Source organism: Carassius auratus, chromosome 20 (genome assembly GCF_003368295.1).
Source record: "Carassius auratus strain Wakin chromosome 20, ASM336829v1, whole genome shotgun sequence".
In the NCBI taxonomy this organism is placed as follows: Eukaryota; Metazoa; Chordata; class Actinopteri; order Cypriniformes; family Cyprinidae; genus Carassius; species Carassius auratus.
In genome coordinates this window covers 12426955-12441500 of record NC_039262.1, presented here as the reverse complement: position 1 = coordinate 12441500, position 14546 = coordinate 12426955, and the positions used below count along the sequence as shown (strand labels likewise).

Genomic DNA, 14546 nt, shown 5'->3' with positions numbered 1-14546 from the left:
GGACGTTCTTTCAAGCATCATGAAACGTCATCTTAAAGCGCGAATTTGGTCAAATGGGGTGTACGAGTCATTTCCACGAATCGGTTCTTTTGAACAGTTCGTTTTAAAAAAAGCAGTCACAAAGAGATTATTTGTTCATGTGGTTCTCTGCCATTTTATAGCCACAAATTACTGTTTACTTCTATTTTTTGCGATTACGTTTTTTTTAAAAAAGTTTTATGTTATCTTGTGCCCTAGATACTTGTTGTAGACATGATTTAGTACATAACGTAATTTGGAACTTAAATATAATTTACTTTTACATAAAATAATTTTAAAAAAAATTACATATTTTATCCGAAAAAAAAATCGATGTTTACGATGAGAACAGCTGAACAGAGAACAGCAAAAGAGAACAGTTTAGACAGAAAAAATGGCTCCATTCAGTTTGATTCGTGAACGATTCAAACCTTCGTGAACCGGTTCAAAAAGCATTCGACTCAAATTCGTTCATGAATTGGTTATGGATAGTTGATAAACAGGGGCTACTAAACGGATGGGAATAGATGGAAAAATTATGTTGTAATTCATCATATTATGATTTAGTATAATTTTCGCTCAGATATGACAGCAAAATTGCTTCATGAATTGGTGCACGAGGCAGCGCGTGCTCATGGTAATAAAACAGCTGTCGCGTTCGACAGCAGCATTGCAGCGCGAGTCTGTTTGACATATGATGAAGTTATTTCCCTCGCAAATAAATTAACTGGACATTTGCGCACCTCTGTCCAGAAACATGATCGTACTATAGGGCTTTTCTGTCATGCAGATGTCCTCCTTCCTGTCTGGATTGTTGGGTACGATTACTTATGCAGTCAGTGTGTGTTGCACGACTACCGAGTTATTCGAGTATCTAATTATTACACTAAACACATGTTTTGTAGTTTAGTGCATATAATTAAAATGTTTTCTTTTCTGAACAGTATTCAGCAGTTTCCTGCTGCATATGTACCTCTTGATCCTGCATCACCACCTTTGTGCAACCTGAGAATGATAAACAAGTGCAGGCTGGACTACTGTTTAATACAGAACGAACTGCTTAATGTAGGTATATTATATTATATTATATTATATTATATTATATTATATTAACTAGTCGTTATATATATCATTGCTTATATTGTTGTTTCATAACCAACAGCATTTTCAGAGTACATTTTCCAACCTGCTATCCCTGGAAATATGTATAACATTGTCTTCACATGGGCTCACATTGATAAAAATACAACGTGGACAGGACTCGAACATTCAAATGTCCGATCTGGGCTCTGCTATGACCAAAGACATCCAACAGAGGGAGCCTTTGGCTTATGTTTTGCACACATCCGGAACAACAGGGCTTCCAAAAATAGTGAAGGTCCCACACAGGTGTATTGTGCCTAATATTACACATTTAAGGTAAGAACACATTAAACCTTTTGTTCAAATGTGTATTTATTATGTAGTTTATCTTTACTTGAATGTATGACAATGTGGTCTTAATGCATTCACTTATTTACCTGATAGCTATAGCAAAAATATTGTTGAAATTGGAGGATAGAATTAATAAAACGGAATAAATCTTTTTTTTTTTTTTTTGATCAACAGATCTGTCTTTAAGATGACTGCAGAAGATGTTGTATTACTGTCTTCTCCGTTAACCTTTGACCCCTCTGTGGTGGAGGTGTTTTTGGCCCTGTCCTCGGGAGCGTGTCTCCTAATTGTCCCCTCAGCTGTTAAAAAGATGCCACGCAGACTTGCAAATGTGCTTTTTAAACGAAACAAAACAACAGTCTTACAGGCAAGTACAATTCCTTACCGAACCATCAGTCGTGGGACAGAATACTTTTTGTGACAGCCTTTCCCAATTAGAGATTTTAATTATCAAATCACTTCATCTGTCTATTTATCTTTGTCACGAATGCGTACACGCTGAGGTGGAGATGATGGTGCTGTAATCAACATTGGTAGTGGGTGTAGTGAGCTGAAACCTCTGCATTATGCAGATTACAGAGATAATGAGAGTGTTCTTTGGCATTTGTTAATTTATCTACATGCACCAACAATTTGTTTTCAATATTTTACTGTAACATATTTTGCATCACTCAGAATTTCATTTCACACTCCAGTCCTTAAAGGGTACTTCACCCAAAAATTAAAGATCTGTTATTAATTACTCACCCTTATGATGTTTTAAACTCATAAAGCTTTGTTAATCTTTGGAGCACAGATTAAGATATTTTTGATGAAATCTGAGAGCTTTCTGACCATGCATTTACACAGCATGGGAACTACCACATTCATGGCAATGAAACATTGTAAGGATATTATTAAAATAGCCCATGTGACATCATTGGACCATGTGCAGTGTGGTTAATAATGGCTGACCATGAATAGCATTTTTCTGCCATTAGCATTTATGGCTGAAACCTCTTATGCAATGCTTCCTCCACACCAATAGGTGACAGTAAAGTGTGAGATGACATACACAAAATAAAGTACTGTTCTATACTAAAATATTATAATTGACTTTGAATTCTTGTCCAGGCCACTCCCACTCTTGTGAGGCGCTTTGGAAGGCGTATCCTTCAGGAGGAGCTGCTTAGTGCTAATTCACCCCTGCGGTTATTGGCTTTTGGAGGAGAGCCATGTCCATCTCTAAGTATTCTCAAGAGCTGGAGACAGGAAGGCAATGGCACACACATCTGTAATCTTTACGGCACCACAGAAGTTTCTTGCTGGGCAAGTTGTTACAAAGTCCCAGACAAACACCTGTGCTCGGAGGACGTGTGAGTGACGTGCAGAAACTAATAAAATGACAAGCATACTAATAATTAATAATTAAATAATAATAACACTCTAGTAAAGACACATAAGCCACAAAAAACAGTCATATCAATTTCTCAAAGTCCACTGCTTTATTTTGAATTGACATAAAAAGTCATGCTAAATTGTTGAATTAATGAATTGTTTATGTATCGTATGTATTATTTTAAAGAACTGATCAATCTGTGCCCCTTGGAGAGCCGATGTTGGATACTGTAATGGAGGTGAGAGATGAAACAGGACGTCTCATCACTGAAGGAGAAGGACAGCTGTTCATTGGTATGATACAAGTGTCTGAAAGAGTAAAAAAAAAAAACAGATAAGAAGTAAATTCATGAACTATATTTTAAAGCTTTTAATAGCTGTTTTCCATTTTATTATATTTTGAAATATAATTTATTCCTGTGACGTTAAAGCTGAATTTTCAGTCACATGAACCTTCAGAAATAATTCTCATTTGCTATTTGCAATGTTGAAAACAGCCGTACTGCTTAATATTTTGGGGATAAATTTGTTTCTGGATTCTATGATGAGAAGAAAGTTCAAAAGAGCATGATTTAATTTAAATGTATTTTGTTTGTAGCATTATAAACCTCTGTATTGTTATTTAAAATCCTACTGACCACAAACTTGTGAATGTTAGTGTACTTTGACATTCGGTTGTTGTTTTGCTAGTTTTTGTGTTTGCACAGTGAGTTTTTCTGATTTTATTTAGGTGGTCAAGAGAGGGTGTGTCTTCTTGATGATGAAGAAACCGTAGTCGAGGGAACAATGCGAGCTACAGGTGACTGGGTGCAGGTGCGTGATTCCCAGTTGTGTTTCCTGGGCAGGAAGGATCGGCTCATCAAACGCTTTGGTCAGAGGGTACACCTAGATGCCTTGCAGCAGGTAGGTGATAAATGTGTAATGTAACAACTTTGGCATGTGTTTATAACAAAATGTAAGAATATTAAAGGTGCATATATGTTCTTATGTAATGATTTCTTTCTGTGCTCAGATCATTGAGGATTTGCCTCAGGTGGAGGCGTGTACAGTGAGCCTGAGTGAGGGTGACAGGCTGCTGGCATTTATAGTGCTCACATCAGGTCAACCAGGAACCCTTTCATCCTCTGAATTTCCTCATCAAAAACCTTTCCAACAATCTACAGAGTCCTCTGAAGACCTCACCACTGTCGACATCTCAAGAAACTCCAGCTCCCCCTCACTCAGGGTTACTGAAGGAGAGATTCGCCAGAGGTTATCCCAGGTTTTGGCCAGTCACAGCATCCCAGACATGATATTCTTCATCCCTGCTCTTCCACTCACCCCTCATGGCAAGTGAGCGCCATCCTCTGAAGGCCTGTCCATACTAACAACGAAAACTATAAAGATAACTGTAACAATAATTATATTAGAGTTTGCTGTTATAGTTTTGGTGTGAACTCTGCTATTCTTATAAATTTAGAGTGATTTTAAAAACCATATCTTTATTGCGTTTGTTATAGTTATTGTCCTTTGAAGTACCATGAATAGTTTAATTCATGTCCACCATTCAAAATGTATTTAATTTATATAAAAATGTAAATTAAGCTTTTATGCTGCTCACCATATATGCATTCATCCTCTTTTTAATTATACATTATTATATACAAAAATAAAAATTAATATATGTATGTTTTTATATACATTTTGTTCACAAGTATAATATTATTAAAACTGTCCTTTTAAAGCAATAAAACATAAAAGGCTTAATAAAAGTAGACTATGTACTAAAATATTAGACATTTTCCCTTTTATTTTCACTAAGCTTTGGCATTTCTGTGATTGTGTTTTTATTGTGGTCATAGATTTCAGTCATTTTTACATTCCTGTTGCATGTATTTTTAGGTAAAGTAGCCATTGACGAATTGATGAGGATGTGTGACACTCAAAAACAAGATATAAATACACAAACTGTATGGAAAGACATTGAATCTGTGAGAATGAAGTTACAGACCCTATGGAAGGTATAAATACGATTTACTCTTGTTGCACGAAATATACAATTCCTAATGGTGACACTTTATTTTAAGGTCCCATTCTCGCTACTAATTAACTATTAGCTACGACTTTTTCCTGTAAGTATTAATAAATAGTTAGAATTGGTCCCTATACTTAAGTGTTACCATTCTTATTGTTTGACACATGGAGGTATTTCTTAATAATATCTTTCCCATTGCCTGCTGAGTGAATCTGCCACTGTGTGTTTGTCTGTGTATACTAGGAATGTCTTGGCCTGCAAAGTGATGTGACGGTTGAGGAAGATGCACACTTCATGTTAAGTGGAGGAGACTCCCTTCAGGCCCTGCGTCTCTGTGATGAGATCACTGTTGCCATGGGAACAACCTCTGTGGGCCTGCTGGAGGTCATATTAGATGTCCCTTTCTCAGATGTGGTTAGTCACGTCTTGACAGAAACGCATAACAAAGCAATCCAGACATCAAAGAAGAGAATGCTGGATGATTCAGGCTCTTTAGTTTCACCCAAAAGACAACAGAAGGAAATGAGCACAGGCAGTGCTACAGAAAGCAAAATGGGTTTTGTAGTTCCCTCAGTGAGAAGGACTATGGGATTTGTAGTTGTGAGACGAGCTGGTGAGGTTATTGATTGGGGTTGTTTTGGGAAGATGCAAGAGAAAAACTTTTCAGATGCACTAGGGACAAACAGGAGCAAGCGTACGATGACAAGTACTTCTGAAGGCAGTTTAATATCTAATCCCTCACATGAACTTCATAATATATCTCAGGAAAATCCTGCTACTAAAAGGCTCACAGAACGCCATGTTCCTCAAGAAGTTACTGAAATGTTACCTGTCAGTAAGAGCGCAGGTGAAGGTTCAGGGGAAGACCGTTCCGATGTCCTGCTGCTGGGCCTGCGGGTCCTCTGGAGCTCAGACACAGGCAGGTGTGTGGACGCCTCTCCAGTGCTGCTGGTGGGTCCTGACAGGACCACTGTGTTCATTGGCTCTCACTCGCACAGACTGCAGGCTCTTGACCTGTCCAATGGAGAGTTCATCTGGGAGCGTATCCTCGGGGATCGACTGGAGTCTTCAGCTGCCATTTCCAAATGTGGAAGCCTTGTAGCAGTTGGTTCGTACTTAAATTAAAAAGGAATGCTTCATTGAATTAAGGGGACTAATGTGGTTGTAATAAGGTTGTTACTGCGTTAGCTCGAATATGGGGGGTTTTGACTAAAAGCAGAACCTAAAGGATTTCAAGGTTAAATTTCTACATCAGTTTATTTGTCCTCTACATTTTTAACCCGAGTTTGACCCTTTTTCTCAGGCTGCTATGACAGACAGATATATTTCCTGGATGTTTCCTGTGGGGACACTGTGTGGACGTTTGAGACTGGGGATGTGGTGAAATGTTCCCCAACTTTAGACCCTAAAACTGGGCTGATGTTCACAGGGTCCCACGATGGCTTTGTTTATGCATTAGACCCACTGGTAATATACAAGAGAAATACTAATTTTGTTTCATTATATTTCTGTAGTGCTAATCAGTGTTGTTTTAGTATTATGAATATACTGTTATAGTGTTAATTCGCATTTATATAATTCTTTTTATATTTCCAGTTTTCCATAATTTAAAGTATTTTGTTTTGTCTCTAATTCTCCCAGGCTAAAACCTGTATCTGGCAGCACTATTGTGGTGGAGGTGCAGTATTTTCATCCCCTTGCATCCACTCGTCTCTTAGACAGTTATACTGTAGTACTCTGGGAGGGAATCTGCACTGTCTTGATCCAGTACGTAAATGTTTTAGCTTCATAAGAGTGAAAAAGATAGATTATTTTATATTTTATATATTTATATAGTATTTGCGTGTTCAAGTTTCAAAGCTTGTAAACCAACTTCTCTGATATGAAAATTCTGAAGAATTGAATTTATACTGTAGGATCAGAAGTCATGTTTAAAGGCTAAGATTTCTCTTGCTTCTCTTCCATTAATTGTCTGTCTAGGACAGTGGAAAACTCTTGTGGACATATTCCAGCAGTGTCCCGTTTTTCTCATCTCCCTGCTGCTCTGATTCCTCTGTCTTCATTGGTTCAGTAAATGGACAAATTATTGGAATAAGCCATACTGGAGATACGGTGAGAGGAAAAAGGAAAAGTTGCTCTAAGAGATGATAAATTAAATATACATGACTTCAATCATGATTAAAAAATGTTATTCTATGTATATTGCACTCATTTTTCAAACCTTTTTTTAGTGAATTAAAAAGAGGCTTATTGCAATATTCCTTTAATCTTCTTTAATTACATATGATTATGAGAATGCCTCCATTGATTATGAGATATTTGATTTTTGTTTCATTATTTTGCAGTTATGGGAATTCTCCACTAATGGACCAATCTTCTCATCGCCATGCATTTCCTCATTGACATTTTGGACTAATCTTCAGGTTTCTACAACACCCAAGAGAAGCATATCAACATTATCCAATCACACAGTCACATGTGGGTCACATGACGGTCACGTATACTGTATTAATGGTGATAACGGATCATTACTGTGGCAGTTTCAGACCACAGGCAAGGTGTTCTCAACTCCCTTTGTGTTTAATGGTGATCCATGGGGGTTGAGGACACTAGTGGCTGTGTGCTCCACTGATGGAAAGGTGTGGATTTTAGATGGAGAAACCGGCACACTGAAGGCCAGCTTGTCTTTGCCGGGCGAGCTTTTCTCCTCTCCTGTTGTATGGGGGCACAAGTTAGTGGTGGGATGTCGCAATGATTATGTTTACTGTCTAGAACTGACCAAACAGTGATACAGTCACAATATGCAACTAGATAAATATATTTTTATGGGTGACTCCCAAAAGCGCCTATTCAAAAAATATATGGATATATCCAGTATGTATTATATGTACATATATGATTTTAGCATTCATGTTCATGTTCGTTTTTGTGCAAAAACAGGAGTTTCAGTACAACGAGTTCAAACAGCTTCCTTTAATTCTTTCCACATATTTCATAACATATGCGTCACTTTTTCTGCAATGGATTTTTCTAAAGTGGAACAAAAAAAAGTGCAATTATCAACAAACTTTTTGTTTTATATCACATACAACACTGTTTACGCTACACTATTGCACACGACCAATGTAAAAACAAATTGACCCGACTGCAGTTCAGGAGATCTCCAAAGGACTACAGTCCGCTTCATTTCACTTCTATACATACCTACATACATTACATACGTACAACATTACATTAGATAGTGGAGTCAGTGGCTCTGCTGAGAGATCAAAGCTTCCGTTTAATAACCATTATTTAGCAGACCCTTTTTATCCAAAGCAACTTCACCTACAAGGACAATCCTCCCTTGAGCGATCTGGGGTTAGCTGCCTTATTCAAGGACATAGAGGTGATGTCCATTTATTAGTCCATTCGTTCTCTCACTAGTAATGCTTTCTTTTTTCTAAAGGATATTCCCATTAGCTAGACTTCTTGTTCCTACTCCCCTCCACACTGGGACGTTGCATTTGAAACACTGATCTCCTATGACTTAGCCGTGATGCAGGTTTTGCTCATTAGTGGTAAAAGAGATGCTAGCACAGTCTACGCCAGGATAGCATTGTTTATGTTACAGCAAGCAGGCGGATCCCAGGCGACCAGTTCTACAGAAACAGGCGGGTATAGACACTGCAAGAAGTAGATTTTTGATCAACTGACAGCACGGCTCAAGTGCATATATACTATGATGTCATGGAAACTTGAAGGAATAATTAATTGTTAGTTAATTACATGAGTAAACAGTGCTGACGTGTCATAATCATGATGAGTTTTAACAATAGTTAAAATGAAAGTACTCACAGTTGTCACGGACACAGTGAAGATCTTTTTACTTTGCCAAGATATCAAATATAATAAGTTAAGAAATAAAAAAGTGACAACGTCTGTCCATCAGCAAGGTCTATGAGTGTCAACTGGAATACATGGGGGGAAAAATGTTTAAATTGCACAGCCGTTTCTCTGATTTACATGCTTGTGGGAGCCAGGAGTGGAATTTGTGAATGTTTCATCAGCTGTGTTATTATTAGCCCTTGAATTGCTTCCCAGATTTATCACCAAAGCAATAACACACCTTCCTGTTATACTTGAAATGTTACATTTGTACGTAATGTGAACTACTCATATTGTTTTAGTAATATTCAACAGTTTGGCATGCATAGTGTATATACACTGTTAACCACTGGCGACTTCAAAGATATGAAGGGCTGCAACTTCTCTGAAGATTATATGCTTGGTTGATTGGCTGTGACACAAATTAGTAAATATTATTTTGATGCATGTTGTTGCAATAATCCAGTATTTTGAAAACCAGACCGGTGGGTTGATATAATTGTTTATCCTTAGTGAATCTGAATATTTGTACAATATTTTGTCACTAAAATACCAAATATTCTGAAATACTAGAAAGTAAATTATAGACTTTTTTTCAGAGCAAGAGGTGAGCTGGGGTGCTGTGATGGCTAAAGTTGTGGATGAAGGAGATGACTTATTTGCTTTTTCACTGGTCAGCAGCAATGAATCACTTGATGATCTGAGGGCAGTCACTCCAGGCTTTGGCCTTACGCTTTGCTAGGGCAAGCCACGCAGGCTCAGTAGAAACCTGGGAAGTGTCACCAGGAGGGAAGCGCTTTGTCACATCTTTTGTTGCTGGCGGCGATGGTGTAGAGTCTGTAATTTCAACTGTCAAAAGAAAGAAAGAAAATCACTATAAAGAATGAGAGATGGCTCTTTTATGTTTTTGTGGTGGTTAGATGTCTTAGTTTTAAAAACACCACATCATAATGGGAACCATGTCTAAATCTCACTCTGATGTCAGTTGCATTTCAGCTAGGGGAATGTATATGAAAGAAATAACAAAGCTTAAATAACAACTGAGCACAAGACACAAAGTTACCAAAAACAACCCTAGTATACAGCTACTAAAGAATTTTAAGGATTAGAAATTTAAAGAATTAGTTCACTTCCAGAATAAAAATTCCTGATGATTGACTCACCACCATGTCATCCAAGATTTTCATGTCATTCTTTCTTTAGTCAAAACGAAATTAAAGTTTCTGATATTTTTTATTTTTTTGTATTTTTTTTTTTTTACCTGTGACTGAACTGGGCAAGGTATTGGCTTTCTTCAAGTTGTCACGTCGTTCAAAACGGGCCAGGAGTGTGTCTGGTCTCTTATTCTCATCTGTTGTTTGAGGTTTTGGAGCGCTGGAACTTCCACTGCCCTTATCCTCTGTCGGACTGACCATTCCAGCCTTTCAGAAACAAACAACACCATATTGTAGCAAGGAGCAAGATTCTGGATCAACAAGATCTCCTAAAGGTCGAGGTTACCCAGCACAGCACCACAGAAGTAGAAAACAAGTGATCAATAGAATGCTACTTATCATGGCTGGTAAAATTGATGTAAAAGGGAAAGCTGTTACTGCTTTTGCATTACATTAGATTACAGCTGGTTAAAACTCACTGTTAATAAAATTTTACATATAGTACTAACAGTGTAGCTAGTTAATGATAATAGACTGTGATTATATTGATAATGTATACATACACTATCTCTGCCCTTAGCCTGTTTCTCAGCCAGCTTAGCTTCTCTCTGGCTCCTCCTATCATCTCGGTTTTGCTGTTGTTCTCTGAAACCTTTCTGTTTTTGCAGTGCCAGAGTGATCCAAAGTGGTCCAGTCTCTTTCTCCTGTGTCCGTGAGCTGTCCAGAGAGTGCCTGGCCTGCAGAGAGGGTTTTTCTGTGAAGGAGAAGAAATCCAGAAGGTGTCAAATTGACTAGCAAGACTAGAAGGCATTTTAGAGTCTTCTACTACTCCGTTGTACTGTCTACAAGAATAGCATTAAATAGATCGTTCATCAAAGTATTCTTGTTGCTTCATAAAATTAGGGTTGAACCACTGATGTCACTATTTTTACAATGTCCTTACTACCTTTCTGAACCTAAAACACAGTATATTAAATAAAATTGATGCGTCGCAAGCATTATAATATTTGTGAAGATACAATTATAGCTCTACAGTGCTTGAGTATTTCAAACCTTTTTTAATGAGTTCTGTCCTGCGATCTGTTTTTTCTCTCCATGGGATGCTAATGGATGGAAAAAATGACTTCTTTTCTTTTAGCTCCTCATCTCCTTGTCTGCTTTTCTGGGATGGTAGAGATGCTGCAACTTCTTCCTTATGATCACTGTTCTGCTCAGTTTCCACCAGTTCTGCTTGCCCTGTCCTTTGTAAAATCATGTCCCCCGAAGTCCTACGGCCAGGTTTCGGGAGAGGAGAGGGAGGAGGTGTGGCACCTTCAGATGGTTTGGGGGAGGTAGCTGGTTTTTGGTAGAGTGGAGGCTTGGGGACAAAGTTGTCACCTTCAGTGCGTGCCAAAGAGAGAGTATTTCTGCTAAACTTACTTCGAGATTCTTTACTGGGTGCTGCAGCGGTTCGAAATCCGGTAATATCTTGTTGCGGAGAAACAGGGCTAGACTTTTCAGAGAGTGTAGAAGTGTCAGAATCTTGGTCAATGGAGGTGAGAGGCACTGGGACACCTTCGAAACTGTCTCCTGCACTGTACCTTTTTTTCCTCTTCTCTGCAGATTGCTCATTGTGAAAGCGAAGAGAGTAATTGGTTCTTCTCAACTTGATTCCAAAAGGTGAGGGCGGCTCATCACCACTCTGATACTTCTGATCCCCTTCATCCTTTGCGTCCAAGTCTTCTGATTCGGCCTGACTTATGGATCCAGTCTCGGACCTCTGTGACCTGGGAGATCCATGTGGCGGACTGGGAACAAGGAAGGAGGGGAGGTCTTTGGCAAACATGCATTCTTCAGCACTATCTGCAATGCGGACAGCTTTGCTTCCCCTGTTCTGGATCTTGATATTTAAATAGGGCAACTCTGATTTTTGGACAGAGGGAGTTTCCATAGATGGTGATTCTATTTTCACACATTCTTTGTCTTCCTGACCAAAACTCTCTGAGTTCCTGTTGGAATCAGCAAATTTCTTTCTAGCTGGAGTTATTGAAAACTTAGCACTGGCTGACATGGTTTTCCTGAGGTTGGTGTGAGAGAATGGCACTGTATTTAGATCCTCACTTATTGGCCTGCGACTCTGATCTGGGTATTCTGGATATTTTCCGTCCTCAGCACCTTTAAAAATTTTGGATCGGATACTTGCCCATTCTGCCAGGACAGCAGCATTAGAATGGTCTGCAGATAAGGAAGACTCGTATAAGGATTTTGTTTTTCCAGATTTACGATCTGGAGAAGACTTGCTCTTGGTTGGAGGAGTGCCCATGGCCTTTTTGCCTTCTGAAAGGCCAAGAAGGGACTTGCAGGCTGTGTCCTTGATCTGATCGAGATCGACTGCGGTTCCACAAAGTTGGGCTCCTGTCACAAGAATTGCAGTATGTGGGACATAAAGAGATGAAGACAAAGTTGGTGAATCTGTGCATCCTGGTGAAGAAGCTTTGGCTCCCTCCCTGGTTTCAGCTGTTGTTTCACCCTGTTGACCAGTTGATGGAGTAACAGGAGTGAGGTTGACCTTCTGGAATAGTATCTGCTTCTCGCCTGAAGAGACCTTGAAAGTAAAGGGTCTCTGTCTCTCCTCCATCTCTTTCCATCTTACTTCCTCTGCTTTTCTTTTCCATTCTGGGTCAGTAGTCCCAGTTTTCTCCTCTTTCTGTTTCCTCTTTCTTTCCTCCTCCTCCTCTAGTCTTTTCCTCTCAGCCTCCTCTTGTCGGCTCCTTTCCTTCTCATGGAGACGTTGCTCTTCCTCTCTCTGCTGTTTCTCCTCTAACTCTTGAATCCTACGTTGTTCTTCCTCCTCTTTTCTCCTTCTCTCCTCCTGCTCCCTTTTTCTTTCCTCTTCCAGATGAAGACGCTCCACCTCAAGTTCATGCCGCCTTCTTTCCTCCTTTGCTCTTCTTCTTTCCTCTTCCTCTCTCCTCATTCTATCTTCATCTTGCCTTTTTCGCTCTTCCTCTTTTCTCCTTCTTTCTTCCTCTTCCCTTTCTTTCCTTGCCTCTTCCTCTCGTTGCTTCCTCTCCTCTTCCTCCTTTTGCAGCCTTTCCTCTTCCTGACTACGCTGCATTTCCTCTTCTAGCCTCTGCTCCTCGATTTTCCTCCCTTGTTCCTCCATCTTTCTCTCTTCCTCTTGTTCCCTTCTCTGAAGCTCAAGGTGTTCAAGCTCCTCCTTGTGAAATCGTCGCCTCATCGATTTCTCAGTGGGTTCATAATCCTCTTTGTTTCTATGGATAATGGTATAGTCCTCTCTTGACAAATCAAAGACTTCTTCGTCTTTTTGTGTTTCAGATTCCTCTTGCATTTCAGAGAGATCCTCTTCATGAAACTCCTGAAATATGTTACATTTACAGAAGTTATTGCCTTTGAGTTTGTGCCCACTGACTTTGCATGGACAAACACAGTTAAAACCAATAGACACTATTTACATTTGATGAACACATTTATTTTTACCTGTGTGAACCTTCGGTGTTTGCGTGACACCCTCTGGTTTTTCGGTTTGACAGACAGTTTATGTTTGGCAGCAGTGTTGTCCAAGCGTGGGACAGACTGAGGGACAGCATCAAGATTGATGGACTCAATTGTGCCAGGGGGAGGTGGGCGCTTGGTGCGTGGGGATTTGACTGGAGTTTTGTGCTGGACCGTGTCATGGCTACCAGCCTAATTTAATTGCAAAAACACAAACATGTTTGTGACTGCAGAGCAGGAAGCATGTTATATGTATGGGGAATCAATGTATTCACAGTCTGACACTTTCCTACAGCTTAACTAGTGTATGCCATTCGCAACAATAAATTCCTGATAAAATGTATATCTTGAATGCATTAAAAGTTGCTTTCAATAAAAGTGCCTGCCAAGTGCAAATGTACATTTTGCAAGGGAGGTAATCTGTTTTATAACATTACTCTCCAAAAAAAAAAAGCTGTTATTTTTAACAGTCAATATAAATGGTCAAAGGTAATATATAAACTTTGACTAACACAGCATTTATGTAAGTAGTGGAAAATAATTTGGAGATTAACTCACTTTTTCCTCGGCTTCGGTCTCTGGTGGCTCATTCTCCACCTGAGCAAGAACCTTCAGTGGACTTTGTGGTACCTCTTCTTCATCTGAGCTACCTTCATCTCCCTCACTCTTTCTAAGTGAAGGAGGTCTCTGACCAAATTTGATATTATGTCCAATTTGCCTCTATCAACAAAAGCATAGAGAGTAAAAAAATAAAAGCTGCTTTTTTGTTTTTTTGTTTGTTAGTTTGTTTTTGCTGCCTTTTTAGTCAAATTAGAGAAAAGTAAGGAATTAGCCAACATTAAGTCCCAAAGATTCCAACATAAAACAGTCTAAAATAAATTGTAAACATTTAGTGCAATGCTTATATGAAAATTGTGTTGGTGAAGTTTGGTGCCATAAACATTTTGAATTATAAATTTGTCTGAAAAGTCTCACCTGAATCTTCCTAACTTTGTCTGAAACGTTCTCCTGGGACATTGTCTGTCCTGGATATGTCTTCTCTGAGTCCTCTGGGATAAATACACTCTCATGTGAAAAAGCTCTGGACCCTAGGGTGTTTAACTCCCTTTGAACGTAGACATTAAAATACCATTTAATTTAAACATTTCTATTAATGTTTTCAGTACTCAATTCAACAAATAAACTCA

General features: G+C 38.9%; 2 protein-coding genes across 2 annotated transcripts in view; one reads left to right on the top strand and one right to left on the bottom strand.

The window, feature by feature from the left end:
* Window positions 1–462: 462 nt before the first annotated feature.
* On the top strand, window positions 463–8501 carry aasdh (aminoadipate-semialdehyde dehydrogenase). Its single transcript, XM_026291138.1, has 14 exons — window positions 463–836; window positions 963–1083; window positions 1181–1437; window positions 1627–1819; window positions 2566–2807; window positions 3017–3123; window positions 3560–3732; window positions 3842–4157; window positions 4711–4829; window positions 5087–5951; window positions 6147–6310; window positions 6485–6610; window positions 6824–6955; window positions 7189–8501. The coding sequence occupies exons 1-14, from the start codon at window positions 604–606 to the stop codon at window positions 7630–7632; spliced, it is 3492 nt and encodes a 1163-aa protein (XP_026146923.1). The 5' UTR covers window positions 463–603; the 3' UTR covers window positions 7633–8501.
* The window catches only part of cracd (capping protein inhibiting regulator of actin dynamics), a 26370-nt gene continuing 19625 nt past the window's right edge, over window positions 7802–14546 (bottom strand). The window contains exons 3-9 of the mRNA XM_026291139.1: window positions 14335–14464; window positions 13918–14079; window positions 13345–13551; window positions 10918–13222; window positions 10428–10618; window positions 9972–10131; window positions 7802–9559 (exon numbers count right to left, since the gene is read on the bottom strand). Coding sequence (XP_026146924.1) covers window positions 9399–9559; window positions 9972–10131; window positions 10428–10618; window positions 10918–13222; window positions 13345–13551; window positions 13918–14079; window positions 14335–14376 — 3228 coding nt within the window. The 5' untranslated portion in view covers window positions 14377–14464 and the 3' untranslated portion in view covers window positions 7802–9398. The remainder of the gene's footprint in view (window positions 9560–9971; window positions 10132–10427; window positions 10619–10917; window positions 13223–13344; window positions 13552–13917; window positions 14080–14334; window positions 14465–14546) is intronic.

Bases quoted from the DNA above. Each gene is read 5' to 3' on its own strand.
- aasdh (XM_026291138.1), top strand. From the start codon at position 604: ATGACAGCAAAATTGCTTCATGAATTGGTGCACGAGGCAGCGCGTGCT. The intron at 3,124-3,559 runs GTATGATACAAG...GATTTTATTTAG, and splicing joins AGAAGGACAGCTGTTCATTG to GTGGTCAAGAGAGGGTGTGT. The intron at 3,733-3,841 runs GTAGGTGATAAA...TTCTGTGCTCAG, and splicing joins ACCTAGATGCCTTGCAGCAG to ATCATTGAGGATTTGCCTCA.